This window comes from Oncorhynchus masou, chromosome 1 (assembly GCF_036934945.1).
Source record: "Oncorhynchus masou masou isolate Uvic2021 chromosome 1, UVic_Omas_1.1, whole genome shotgun sequence".
NCBI lineage: Eukaryota > Metazoa > Chordata > Actinopteri > Salmoniformes > Salmonidae > Oncorhynchus > Oncorhynchus masou.
In genome coordinates, this window is record NC_088212.1 from 64,318,980 (window position 1) to 64,332,719 (window position 13,740).

Consider the following 13,740-nt stretch of genomic DNA (forward strand, 5'->3'; position numbering starts at 1 on the left):
TACTGCTCTCTCCTCTCTCCTGCTGTCTGCCTACTGCTCTCTCCTGCTGTCTGTCTACTGCTCTCTCCTGCTGTCTGTTTACTGCTCTCTCCTGCTGTCTGTCTACTGCTCTCTCCTCTCTCCTGCTGTCTGCCTACTGCTCTCTCCTGCTGTCTGTCTACTGCTCTCTCCTGCTGTCTGTCTACTGCTCTCTCCTGCTGTTTGTCTACTGCTCTCTCCTCTCTCCTGCTGTCTTTCTACTGCTCTCTCCTGCTGCCTGTCTACTGCTCTCTCCTGCTGTCTGTCTACTGCTCTTCCCTGCTGTCTGTCTACTGCTCTCTCCTGCTGTCTGTCTACTGCTCTCTCCTCTCTCCTGCTGTCTGTCTACTGCTCTCTCCTCTCTCCTGCTGTCTGTCTACTGCTCTCTCCTATCTCCTGCTGTCTGTCTACTGCTCTCTCCTGCTGTCTGTCTACTGCTCTCTCCTGCTGCCTGTCTACTGCTCTCTCCTGCTGCCTGTTTACTGCTCTCTCCTGCTGTCTGTCTACTGCTCTCTCCTCTCTCCTGCTGTCTGCCTACTGCTCTCTCCTGCTGTCTGTCTACTGCTCTCTCCTGCTGACTGTCTACTGCTCTCTCCTGCTGTCTGTCTACTGCTCTCTCCTGCTGTTTGTCTACTGCTCTCTCCTCTCTCCTGCTGTCTTTCTACTGCTCTCTCCTGCTGCCTGTCTACTGCTCTCTCCTGCTGTCTGTCTACTGCTCTCCCCTGCTGTTTGTCTGCTGCTCTCTCCTGCTGTCTGTCTGCTGCTCTCTCCTCTCTCCTGCTGTCTGTCTACTGCTCTCTCCTGCTGTCTGTCTACTGCTCTCTCCTGCTGTCTGTCTACTGCTCTCTCCTCTCTCCTGCTGTCTGTCTACTGCTCTCTCCTGCTGTCTGTCTACTGCTCTCTTCACTCTCCTGCTGTCTGTCTACTGCTCTCTCCCCCCTCCTCTCTCCTGCTGTCTGTCTACTGCTCCCTCCTGCTGTCTGTCTACTGCTCTCTCCTGCTGTCTGTCTACTGCTCTCTTCACTCTCCTGCTGTCTGTCTACTGCTCTCTCCTCCCTCCTCTCTCCTGCTGTCTGTCTACTGCTCTCGCCTGCTGTCTGTCTACTGCTCTCTCCTGCTGTCTGTCTACTGCTCTCTTCACTCTCCTGCTGTCTGTCTACTGCTCTCTCCTCCCTCCTCTCTCCTGCTGTCTGTCTACTGCTCTCTCCTCCCTCCTGCTGTCTCCTGTTTTCTCATTCTCATTCTCTACCTCTAACTCTTTTCTTTTTCCTTTCCCTTCCCATCCTCTCTTCAGTTCTCTCCTGCTCTTTCATCCTCTCTCCTGCTATCTCCTCTTTGTAGCTTCCCTTCTGCTTTTTCCTGCTCTCTCCTCCTCTCCCCTACTCTCTCCCCTCCTATTCCTGCTCTCAGCTCAGTGAGGGCCCAGGGGAAGAGGAGCTAGAGGAGGGGTGACGCTGGAAGAGAAGCTCTAGTCAGCCCAAGGGGGAGCCAGCCTCCCCTCCCTAGCACAGCCACCTGGTGACCGATACAGTCTACACCCACCCACCGCTTCATAACACACAGACCACTCTACCTACTGTACACACCACACTCCCTACGGTTCAGTATCATCTCTACCACACGCTAAGGGCAGACATCCCAATAACCTCAGTAAAACAACATACGTCTCATAGAGAGCTAATGCATTAAAGCAAAACACCTTTCTTTCAGGTGACAGCTCGATGGTAGAGAATGTACTACAATGACTCGGTATCCAGTCTCCCCATAGTGAACCACCTGAGGCAGAGCAGTATTGTGTGTTCCAGTGGTGTGTTAGAGACGGTGTTACCCACGGACCTGTGGTCCTGCGGATGTGGAGCACGTAGCCGATGATCTCCTGAGTGTTCTGGGCGGACTCCTTCCAGGACACCTGGATGGCGTTGGGTGAGAGGGCCTCGGCCCGCACCACACTGGGCATCCCTGGCAGGCCGTCTGCCCACAGCACGGTGAGACGGGCACTGGCCTGGGTGGAGCCGGCGCTGTTCTCAGCGATGCACTGGTAGATGGCTTCGTCCTCCTGACTGATGCCATAGATGGTCAGCGTGCTTGAGGAAGAAGAGGAGGGAGGAAGAGGAGGCCGGGGAGGAGGGAAGAAGGAGGGGTAAAGAAGGAGGGAGGAAAGGAGACATAGGAAAGACGTGAGTCTCTGGTTTGCAGCGAGAAGGATTAGGATATTATTGGGTAGTGTAGAGAAAGCAAACAAGAAGCTCTCAGAGATTAATATTGATTTCGAAGACGACTGTATTGTGCGTGCGGTGGCATTTTCTGAGGAAGACAAAGCCGGCAAAACCTGACAAGGGCTTTGTTTAAAACTCTCACAGCAGGCAGTCAAGCAAATAATAGAATACGGTATGAAATCCGTCTGTGTAGCATCTGAATCAAATCTTATTTACAGTAGAGCAGTAGTAGGGCATTTCTGTTAGCCGGTTCCCTCCTCTTTTATGTCTCAATCCTAAGCAGATACACTGTCACTACAGAGTGAGCCTGCTGGGAGTGGATTAGTCGTTACTGGAGGATGGGATGGAGGTGGGGGTGGTGGTGCACACCTAACTCCCCTGTTTTCAATGTTTCTCTCTCCACCCTTCTTCCCCTCTGCCTCCCTTCCAATCCCTCCTTCCTCCCTCTATCTGCCGTTGCTGGAGGATGACTTGATGGGGTGTGTGTGTGTGTATTATGGGGTGATGTGTGTGGGGGGTGGAGGGCATAGGGGGGGGGGGTATTATTAGAGCTGAATACATAATCATCCGCTCTTCTCCTCTTAATCCTGAGGGGATGAGAAAATAAAAGATTTAACACAGAGGAGCATAATATGGAAATGAACCCCTCCAGCATATTGCATTTCTTTGGGATAGACGCCGACAGCTAGTGTGAGAAGTGCGTTTTTGAAAAGCTTCAAGGTGGGAGTGTAAGATCAATCATTGTTTGCAAATGAACGCCTTATATTCTATCCATTTCTCACGTCCTGCCTGCTGATTAGGTCAGACTACAAATCCCTATTCTACAGAAAGGCCTCAAACACGAACTTCAATCTATCTCTTCTCTCTGTATCATTGTGTGTCTGACTCCAGTTGACTTAGATATGTCTGCAGCTGTTTAAACGGGCTGGAGGTGTCCACACAGACAGATGGGCCACATCCGTCTTCACTACCTTTCCAGAGCACCTCGGGCCCGTTTAAATGTGGGAGAAACAGGGGCCAGTTTGTTCATGCTGTAGGTGTGTGGTCTCCGAATGAGAAACCTGTGGATGTTCTTTAGGGTTTTCCGATTCAATGAACAAAGTCGTTGACGTGGAAAGACTGAAGGAATTCAAGGACACAACATGAGCATAAGGACAAGATCATAGTGTACATTTAGGGTTGCGGGTTTGTAATCTCCGAGCCGACTAGATGAAAATTACTTAAATGTAAATGCCTATACTGTACCCCTCACAATAAAGCCCCACAGTGGAGGTGTCATAATACCCATAAAACCTAGCGGTCAAACAAGGAAATGGTTCCAATTGTTTTTCCCTTAGGGGATTTTAGAAACACTTAAAATAAGGGCTGTGTTTCATGTAGGCTTACCCTGGTGTGACGTTTTGATAACGTGTAAATCTCTCTCGGACAAGGTGACTTTTATCAATATATTCAGCTCTATTTACTCTCAGATTTGAAAATGCAAATTAGCATCAAAGTAGACATCATGCCAGACTACAAATCCCTGCAAGCTCCTGCACGTCATCTCTTAATCCACAGATTCTTACCTTCGCCTCGATTCGGCAGTCTTGTCCAGATCATCATGATATTTGTAGTTCTATATGATATCCACATGAGCAGCTAATTCGCATTTCATTTGTTGGTAAAGGTCCCCTTGTCCGAAAGAGATTTACACGGTTATCAAAACATCATGAGTGGGAAAGATTACACGAAACACAGCCCTTAGTTTAGGTGTTTCTAAAATCCCCCATGGGAAACACTTATGGTGGAAAAACAATTGGAATCATTTCCCTGTTTTGACTGCTAGGTTTTATGGGTATTATGACTCATATTGTGGTACTCTATGAGGAACCATGAGGGGAGAATGTAGTCCAGTTTAATTACTGAGGTAAAGAACAGTGACTTTATATACCTGACGTTTCACAAGTGAAGGGGCGGAGGGGACTGGTGTTGGTCTTACAGTTCAATGAACATTATACTGTATGAAGTATGATGAGGAGTGGACCATTCGATTACCTTTTAAAAATGTATGTTATATGAAGGAGTGGCTTCAGTGGTCCACTGGTTTCAGTGTAGAGAGAGATTGACAGAGAGAGACAAAGAGAGAGAGACAGAGAGACAGAGAGACAGAGAGAGAGAGAGAGAGAGAGAGAGAGAGTTGGGTTGTGAGGAGAGCCATTATTCCAGAGAGGATAGGTTGGCCCAGGGTCTGCCAGGTGGAATCAATCTCACCAGGCCTGTCTAGTTATTTATTAGGACGGAAAAGGCTTTCTGTTTCACTCTCCTGATGGGTTATGGCTAGAAAGAATGCACCTTTAATTTAAAAAAATATTTATTTTGCATTTTAGCTCACCCTAACCATAACCCTTTGCCCCACCTTAACCTGATTCTCCTAACCTGCTACATACATTTTCCTAACCTGCTGCATAAGTTGTCTGAGAAAAGCTGTAACCCTTATTAGTCAAAACCCTCCTGAGGCACACCTTCCTTCTCCTTCTCCAGGCCAATCTCACCTTTGACCTCTCAGGTGGCAGCAGTCGAGCGCCCTCAGTCGTCACATTTCTGACAGCCTTTCAAGTGAGGGATGGATGGAGTGTTTTCAGCCAGGCAACCTGACCAGACGCCACAGACACACACCAAAGAGGCCCCAAGGGAGGAACTACTGAATGTCAGCCTGGCCTGAACAGATCAGAGCAGGAAGGGGATTCTGGGAAATTTCACAAGGCACTGCATTTTTCAGACAGTCCGGCAGCAGCCCCCTGGCCCTGTAGTTCCCCAACACTGTTCTCTCTCCCAGTTTACATACACACACACCTGGGTTTCCGTTTGGAAAAGGTGGTGCTGGAAATTTGACCAGCAACATTTAAATTTACCGGACATTAGAGAAGCTACGTCCCAAGGATCCCGGTTAGCACGGACCCAATTGAACCTCGACTTACATTCGAGCAATGAGGAAAAAGTAGGTGGTTGTATTCGGTAAACGTTTTTATTAAAAGTATGAATTTCAGCAACCCGTGAAGGACCGCAATTGTATAGGACAAACACAAGTACAGCTAAGCGTTTTCAGAATATAATGTTTTACCCTCTTCATATGTATATACTATATTCTAATCAAGGCTCATATAACTACTGCTGTACACACCTTTTCTATTCATATACTGCCCATAATGTCTATAGACACCATCACACTGTACATATACTGTTGAAGTTGGAGGTTTACATACACCTTAGCCAAATATATTTAAACTCAGTATTTCACAATTCCTGACATTTAATCCCAGTAAAAAATTCCTGTCTTAGGTCAGTTAGGATCACCACTTTATTTTAAGAATGTGAAATGTCAGAATAATTGTAGAGAGAATGATTTATTTCAGCCTTTATTTCTTTCATCACATCCCAGTGGGTCAGAACTTTCCATACACTCAATTAGTATTCGGTGGCATGGCCTTTAAATTGTTTAACTTGGGTCAAATGTTTCGGGTAGCCTTCCACAAGCTTCCCACAATAAGTTGGGTGAATTTTGTCCCATTCCTCCTGACAGAGCTGGTGTAACTGAGTCAGGCTTATAAGCCTCCATGCTCGCACATGCTTTTTCAGTTCTGGCCACATATTTTCTATAGGATTGAGCTCAGGTCTTTGTGATGGCCACTCCAATACATGGACTTTGTTGTCCTTAGGCCATTTTGCCACAACTTTGGAAGTATGCTTGGGGTCATTGTCTCAAGAAGACCCATTTGCGACCAAAGTTTAACTTCCTGACTGATGTATTGAGATCTCGCTTCAATATATCCACCTAATTTTCCTGCCTCATGATGACATCTATTTTGTGAAGTGCACCAGTCCCTCCTGCAGCAAAGCACCCCCACAACATGATGCTGCCACCTTCGTGCTTCACGGTTGGGATGGTGATCTTTAACTTGCAAGCCTCCCTCTTTTTCCTCCACAACATAATGATGGTCATTATGGCCATTTTTGTTTGTTTCATCAGACCAGAGGACATTTCTCCAAAAAGTATGATCTTTGTCCCCATGTGCAGTTGCAAACTATAGTCTGGCTATTTTTATGGCGGTTTAGGAGCAGTGGCTTCTTCCTTGCTGAGCGGCCTTTTAGGTTATGTCGATATAGGACTCGTTTTACTGTGGATATAGCAGTATGACAGCTGCGTGGTCCCATGGTGTTTATACTCGCGTACTATTATTTGTACAGATGAACGTGGTACCTTCAGGCGTTTGGAAATTGCTCTCAATGATGAACCAGACTGCAATCAGGTCTACAATTTTTTTTCTGATTTCTTGGCTGATTTCTTCTGATTTTCCCATGATGTCAAGCAAAGAGGCACTGAATTTGAAGGTAGTCCTTGAAATACATCCACAGGTACGCCACCAATTGATTCAAATTATGTCAATTAGCATTTCAGAAGCTTCTAAAGCCATGACATCAATTTCTGGAATTTTCCAAGCTATTTAAAAGACACAGTCAACTTAGTGTATGTAAACTTCTGACCCACTGGAATTGTGATACAGTGAATTATAAGTGAAATAATCTGACTGTAAACAATTGTTGGAAAAATGACTTGTGTCATGCACAAAGTAGATGTCCTAACCGACTTGCCAAAACTATAGTTTGTTAACAATACATTTGTGGAGTGGTTGAAAGACAAGTTTTAATAACTCCAACCTAAGTGTATGTAAACTTCTGACTTCAACTGTATATTAGATTCCAGACTCCGACATTGCTCGTTCTAATATTTATTTATTAATTCATTCCTTTCTTTTAATTTTTAGGATTTACATGTGTTGTTTTGTATTGTTAGTTACTACTGCACTGTTGAAGCTAGGAACATAAGCATTTCGCTACACCCGCTGTAGCATCTGCAAAATATGTGTACCCGACCAATAACATGTAATTACATTTCATTTGAATTATCTTTTTTTTACTAGAATCGAATGATGGTGGCTCAATGCTGTTGCTAGAAAATCCCACAACCAGTTATCAAAACGCAACTCCGACCTCAATGCAAGAAAACAGAGTTGAGCACTCAGCGAGCGACATTCCTGCCCCTCTTCCCAGAGACCTTATGCTTTGAGGTTGGATGGGTCTGACCAGACTTATAACGTGACACCTGTGCTGTACCCTCTTCAGCAGCTCTGACTAGCAACCATTGGGCTGCCAGGCAGACTGAGGAACCGGATGCTGCTGCTCTCTAGGATTGTGTCAATCATCTGGCAGATCACACAGAGTCTTTGACTGGTTAAAGAAAGAAACTATAGCCACTGCAGTCAGAGGAACAATAGCATCACACAGGAGGACAACCAACGCATAGAGGCTTTGAAGTGCGAGAGAGAGAGAGAGAGACTGAGAAAAAGAGAGAAAAGGAGAGACAGAGCATGCCAGAAAGAGAGTGAGAGAAAACCATTCCTGATAGGGGGGGGGGGAGAGAGAGAGAGAGAGCATCTTAGAAACAGAAAGATAGAGTGTGAGTCAGTGTTTTGGGCAAAGTGTGTGTAAGTTGGGAAGAAAAGATCTGTGGTTGGGCCATCTGCCTGGTCTTGCTGTCATGACAGACCGGCAGGTTGATAGCATCATTTACTCATCAGTTCAAGGCCACTTCATCGATTAATGGATTCCCCCCCAGGCTGGGTGAGGGGCTGGAGCTGTGTGGGCTCACTGGGCTGGGGCTAGGGAGCTGTGTGGGCAAACTGGGATGGGGCTAGGGAGCTGTGTGGGCTCACTGGGCTGGGGCTAGGGAGCTGTGTGGTCTCACTGGGATGGGGCTAGGGAGCTGTGTGGGCTCACTGGGCTGGGGCTAGGGAGCTGTGTGGTCTCTGTTACTCAGCCAATGTGGCCGTGTGTTTGCAATGTTGTCACTGAACGAAGGCCTGTGAAAGGCAAGGGGTGGCCATTCCAGTTCTCACCACTCTAAACTAGAGAGAGGGATAGAGGGGAAAAAGGGAAGAAAGGAGGGAACAGGGGGAGAGAGGGGGAGAGCAGGGGCTTTGAAGAGGGAGTAGCGATGAGCTGTCTCTAGCTCACAGAAGGCCCACGGAAATGACTGATTTCAGGGTTAGAGGTCAAGGCCAGTGCCCAGGTCCCAGCTCGCCGGAATAACAAGACAGGGCTTCCACAGGAGGAAAACAGAAAAAAAGGAAAACATATTTCCTTTTAATAGGTTCAGATACACAACAACAAAAAAAGCAGTCCAGTGGAATATTCCTAGAGGGAGTTGGACACATCTCTTCACTGAAACTTACTCACACAAATAAATCATAGAAGTCTTCATTCCCCATAAAAACATAGGAGAAGATTAGTCAGTTTAGAGTCAATTCACACCTGTCAAAACTGTTCCACAAATCATGCCATTTCTACAACATATACTAGGCTGACATTCTACCCAGGAACTCTGTTACTTTGCAGTGTAAATAGTCTGGGTAGCCATTTGATTAGATGTTCAGGAGTTTTATGGCTTGGGGGTAGAAGCTGTTTAGAAGCCTCTTGGACCTAGACCGCTTGCTGTGCGGCAGCAGAGAGAACAGTCTATGACTGGCGTAGCCGGAGTCTTCTAAACTTTGTAGGGCTTTCCTCTGACACCGCCTGGTATAGAGGTCCTGGATGGCAGGACGCTTGGCCCCGGTGATGTACTGGGCCGTACACACTACCCTCTGTAGTGCCTTGCTGTCGGAGGCCGAGCAGTTGCATTACCAGGCAGTGATGCAACCAGGATGCTCTCGATGGTGCAGATTATTGAGAGCATACTGGTTCAGATTATCCTGACTATGTCATGGGTGGGCCAGGCTGGTTTAGATATTCCTATTAACAGTCCTTTCATACTGTAAGTGTCGTACTCCCCTGAAAACAGCCAGGGCAGCACATTCTGAGGCCATGATTCTAATGGCGGGCAGCCAGGCATTTTCATTACTGGGGTAATGGTGTTTCATGTTTACTGAACAGCCCGTGACCACCCCTCAGTGCCCTGCGTGAGAAGAACATCAACTCTCTGCCCTTCTAATTCAACCAACCAACATCCAGCACACACACACACACACACACACACACACACACACGAAGTAAGTCCATCGTCAAAACAATATAATCCTACTGTTATATTTGCATTAGCTGCCAATCTGAATTTATTGTGACACCATTTTAGCCCACACAGAGTTCACACCTGTCAGACTGTCACAGTGTGTAATTGGGTACAGTGTGTAATTGGATACAGCGTGCTGCAGGGAGACAGTTTAAAGGGCAATGCACGGGAGAACTGGCATGTTTGATATGTGTGTGTATGTATGCATGTGAACGTGTGTGTGTGCGTTTACGTGCGTTCCTTGATTAATGTGTGTGTATGCATGTGAGTAAAATACACAATCGATCCCCTTGCTTTCTTATCCTATCCTCTCTGGCAGGTCAACAGCATGAGACAAACCTGTAGGGAACAATATGCAGTATGTGCATAAATCTCTTGTGTTGTCCCTTCCATCTTCCGTTAGGAAAATCTGGCATCGGACAACATGACCGGTAAGATTTTAATTTACTGGCCATTTGAGAAATTTACCGGACCCATATGCATTGGCTGCGTAACCCATCGGTGTCCACAGTGCTCAGAATGACAGACATCACATTTAGATTATGGTAATTCATCTGAACAGAACTCCTGTAAGGAAGCAGCCAATAAAATATTTGCCAAAATGCAATTTGTGGGAAAACACCATTCTAAACAGTTCACCTGATGAGAGCGTTTCCATATGTGACCGAGATGAAAATCTCAGTTAGAAACATAGAGGAGGAATCTATTAGCAACAACTAGGATGAGGTGCTAATATGACCAGGATTGTGCCTTTGGGTTCTGGACAGCGAAAGCTGATATGAAAACCAATAAACAGCAGAGAAATGCTGGTTAATGGCATCAGGAAGTCTTTCTAAAATAATTGCCTCCACGTTTCTATGGTTGGATTTTAACTAGGCTACTTTGAAGCAAGAGAAGACATGGCTCATAATATGAAGTAGAATGTTCAGGTTTCAAACAATGAAGTATATGTTTTCAAAATTCATACTGCCTCCAGCTCACACTGCAAAGTAGTGGGAGGCGTGCTGATAGCCTGCCTACCGTTGCCCACACACGCACGCACACACACACACACACACACACACACACACACACCCCGCTAGGAACATTCTAATTAAAATCACACTGCTAGGTAATCTTGCACAGAGGCAGGACTCCAATATTAGATACAAGCTTTCTATATAACAGCAGAAACAGTGAGCTGTAGGGGCATATCATTACCTCTGCCTTGCACCTGTAGGGAAGACTGGGGCCTGTTGAATGTGGTTGTCTATCCTTTCATTCACTCCTCCATAGGAAAGGAAAACAGAAGGATCTGCTGTGACGACAACAGAAAATAAGGGCTACTTGGGCTTGGACTGGGCTTGAACTGGGCTTGGACTGGGCTTGGACTGGGCTTGAACTGGGCTTGAACTGGGCTTGAACTGGGCTTGAACTGGGCTTGCATTGCTCACCCAACCAAGAGACTGAGTTCCTTGAGCAAGCCGACAAAGACTGTTCTGTAGAACTAATACTGTAGCGCACCAGATGGAGACGTACGATGAGCTGTAGGAATGTATCAGAATAGCAATGAGGTAAGCTACCAGCCTCGTACCCAAACGCTTACCGCACAACAGTAAAACTCAGCACTTACTGTAGTCCTACTAAGTAAGTTAGGATGCCACGTAAAGTTATGTTCAATAAATGGCTACATTTCGTGTTCTGCTACCTCCGTTTATGAGCCAATTAGCTAATGGTGGTGCTGGAACTCTGGCCTCCATACTTAACCAGTCCCAGCGTAGTGGGTGTGATACATGAGAGGCTCCAGAGAGATGCAGAGCAGTGTCAGGTGGAGGTCTATCACTAGGCTGCCCTCTAACCCCTCTCCATCTCTCTTTCTCTCCCTTCCTCTCTCTCCATCACTCTTTCCCTACAACACAGTCTGCTTCCGCCATCCAACTCCAGCGCCTAATGTGCTCTCCCTCTCCCTCTCCCCCTCTCTCTCTCCCTCTCCCCCTCTCTCTCTCTCCCTCTCCCCCTCTCTCTCTCCCTCTCCCCCTCTCTCTCTCCCTCTGTTGGGATTATTATGAATAAATGAATAAACAATATCCCCATTTTAAATAGAATTGTAACTAAGTAAACTTATACTCTGTTTTATTATATCTGATTAACAATATGAGTTCATAAGAAGGGATTGTGTGACACGGACAAGGAGTAATTAAAGTTAATGACCACCATTCCAACTAGGAAGAAACGAATGGGTTGGGGACTGTATAAACAAATAAGGTCGTTAGCCTATGGTTGACCCTACAGAAACTTAGCTCTGGGTTTTTTAGATAAGACAGTGAGTGCATTCCTAAGTTTTCTATTAATTAGAACTGTCAGCTCAGTGGTGATCGATAATGTTGAGGGGTCAAAAGTTATCTGGGAGAGTGTTAGTAAGTTAGAATGAACTTTTCACCTCACTTTGTCCCGGTCGAGAGGAGGGGATTCTGTTAAAGCAATGAAATGACGTCATGATCTGTATATAAACTGTTGTTCGTGGTTAAGTGTCAGCGCGCTCCGAGAATAAATTCTGTTACCTATTATTGAAAGACTGGTCTGCGTCTATTTTATGCAAACAAGAATCTTAGAAAGTCTCATAAAATAGATTAAGGGTTTTCAATTGATGAAAGCACATTGGCATAATTAAATTACACTAACACCCTCTCTCTCACTGTCTACCACCACCCTCTCTCGCTTTCTGCCCCTCGCTCCTCTTCACCTCTGCCTGGCCCTCTCTCTCTCTCTGTCACTGTCTGCCCCACCCTCTCTCTCTCTCTCTCCCCCCCCCTCTCTCGCTGTCTACCCCCTCCTCTCTCTGCCACTCGCTCCTCATCACCTCTGCCTGGCCTCTCTCTCTCTCTCTCACTCCCTCTCTCTCTCGCTGTCTCTCTCTCTCTCTGCCCCTCGCTCCTCTTCACCTCTGCCTGGCCTCTCTCTCTCTCTCTCACTCCCTCTCTCTCTCTCTCACTGTCTCTCTCTCTCTCTGCCCCTCGCTCCTCTTCACCTCTGCCTGGCCCTCTCTCTCTCTCTCACTGTCTGCCCCACTCCTCTCTCTCTCTCTCGCTGTCTACCCCCACCTCTCTCTCTGCCCCTCGCTCCTCTTCACCTCTGCCTGGCCCTCTCTCTCTCTCACTGTCTGCCCCACTCCTCTCTCTCTCTCTCGCTGTCTACCCCCACCTCTCTCTCTGCCCCTCGCTCCTCTTCACCTCTGCCTGGCCCTCTCTCTCTCCTGCTGTCTGCCCCACCCTTCTCTCTCTATCGCTGTCTGCCCCCCCCTCTCTCTGCCCCTCGCTCCTCTTCACCTCTGCCTGGCCCTCTCTCTCTCTCCTGCTGTCTGCCCCACCCTCTCTCTCTATCGCTGTCTGCCCCCCCTCTCTCTGCCCCTCACTCCTCTTCACCTCTGCCTGGCCCTCTCTCTCTCCTGCTGTCTGCCCCACCCTTCTCTCTCTATCGCTGTCTGCCCCCCCCCCCTCTCTCTGCCCCTCGCTCCTCTTCACCTCTGCCTGGCACACTCTCTTTCTCTATCTCTGTGACTGTTAGAGGGGAGCAGTGTGTCTGAGTGATGGTAGTGCCTCGGCCTCTCTCTCCCCATGTACCACTAGGTCTGGAACACCTGCATCATTTACATGTACTTCACTGTCCTGCTTTATTGATTTTCTTGTGCATATATAATGTAATCACTTCACCATCCGTTGCATTTATAAATATTAACACACAGATGGATTCTCACTTTGGAAAACACGACTGGTGTACGTACAGCACTGAACTCATCATGTATACTGCAATCAACCTGTATATAGAACAGACCTTCTTCCCACAGCCAGAAAGAAATCTAACCTACAAATATTTCAAAGGCTGACAGTTAAAATGAACAACATGAACAAATATAGGTCGACATTACGACATGCGGAATATTCTTTGTGTTATGAGCTCTGGTCAAAACTAGTGCACCATATAGGGATTATGTGCTGTGAAATCTTCAACTGGAAAACATCAAAACACATGCAGGACATTGACGAAATATCTTGAACAGTATGCGCACCAAATTCAGGAGAACCATATTACTGAGATATAACTCCGAGCTACGTTTGGAGTCGACTCTTTGACCTGAATGAGAAGCATTCTGACACCGGGCTGTCTGGCTCCGTGTTTAACGGTTCTGGGGAAACACCGGTGGTGACAACCACTCAGGACAACAAAACAGCAAAGCTCCAAATACAGTAGCAGACTTGAATCATTATCACGACACAGAGCCACTCTCCTAGACCTGGAGCGAGGCCAGTCCCAGGCTCATTACAACCCTCCCGTCTCTCCCTGCCTGCCCCAACCCGCCTGCCCGCCCGCCCGCCCGCCCAACACAACACTAAACACAATAACCTGGCCTCATAATCTCTCATATGG

The 13,740-nt window shown here is 47.0% G+C and overlaps 1 protein-coding gene across 1 annotated transcript in view; it reads right to left on the minus strand.

Moving 5' to 3' along the window:
• Positions 1-13,740, minus strand: part of igdcc3 (immunoglobulin superfamily, DCC subclass, member 3) — a 111,794-nt gene that overhangs the window by 13,790 nt on the left and 84,264 nt on the right. The window contains exon 8 of the mRNA XM_064977360.1: positions 1,855-2,102. Coding sequence (XP_064833432.1) covers positions 1,855-2,102 — 248 coding nt within the window. The remainder of the gene's footprint in view (positions 1-1,854; positions 2,103-13,740) is intronic.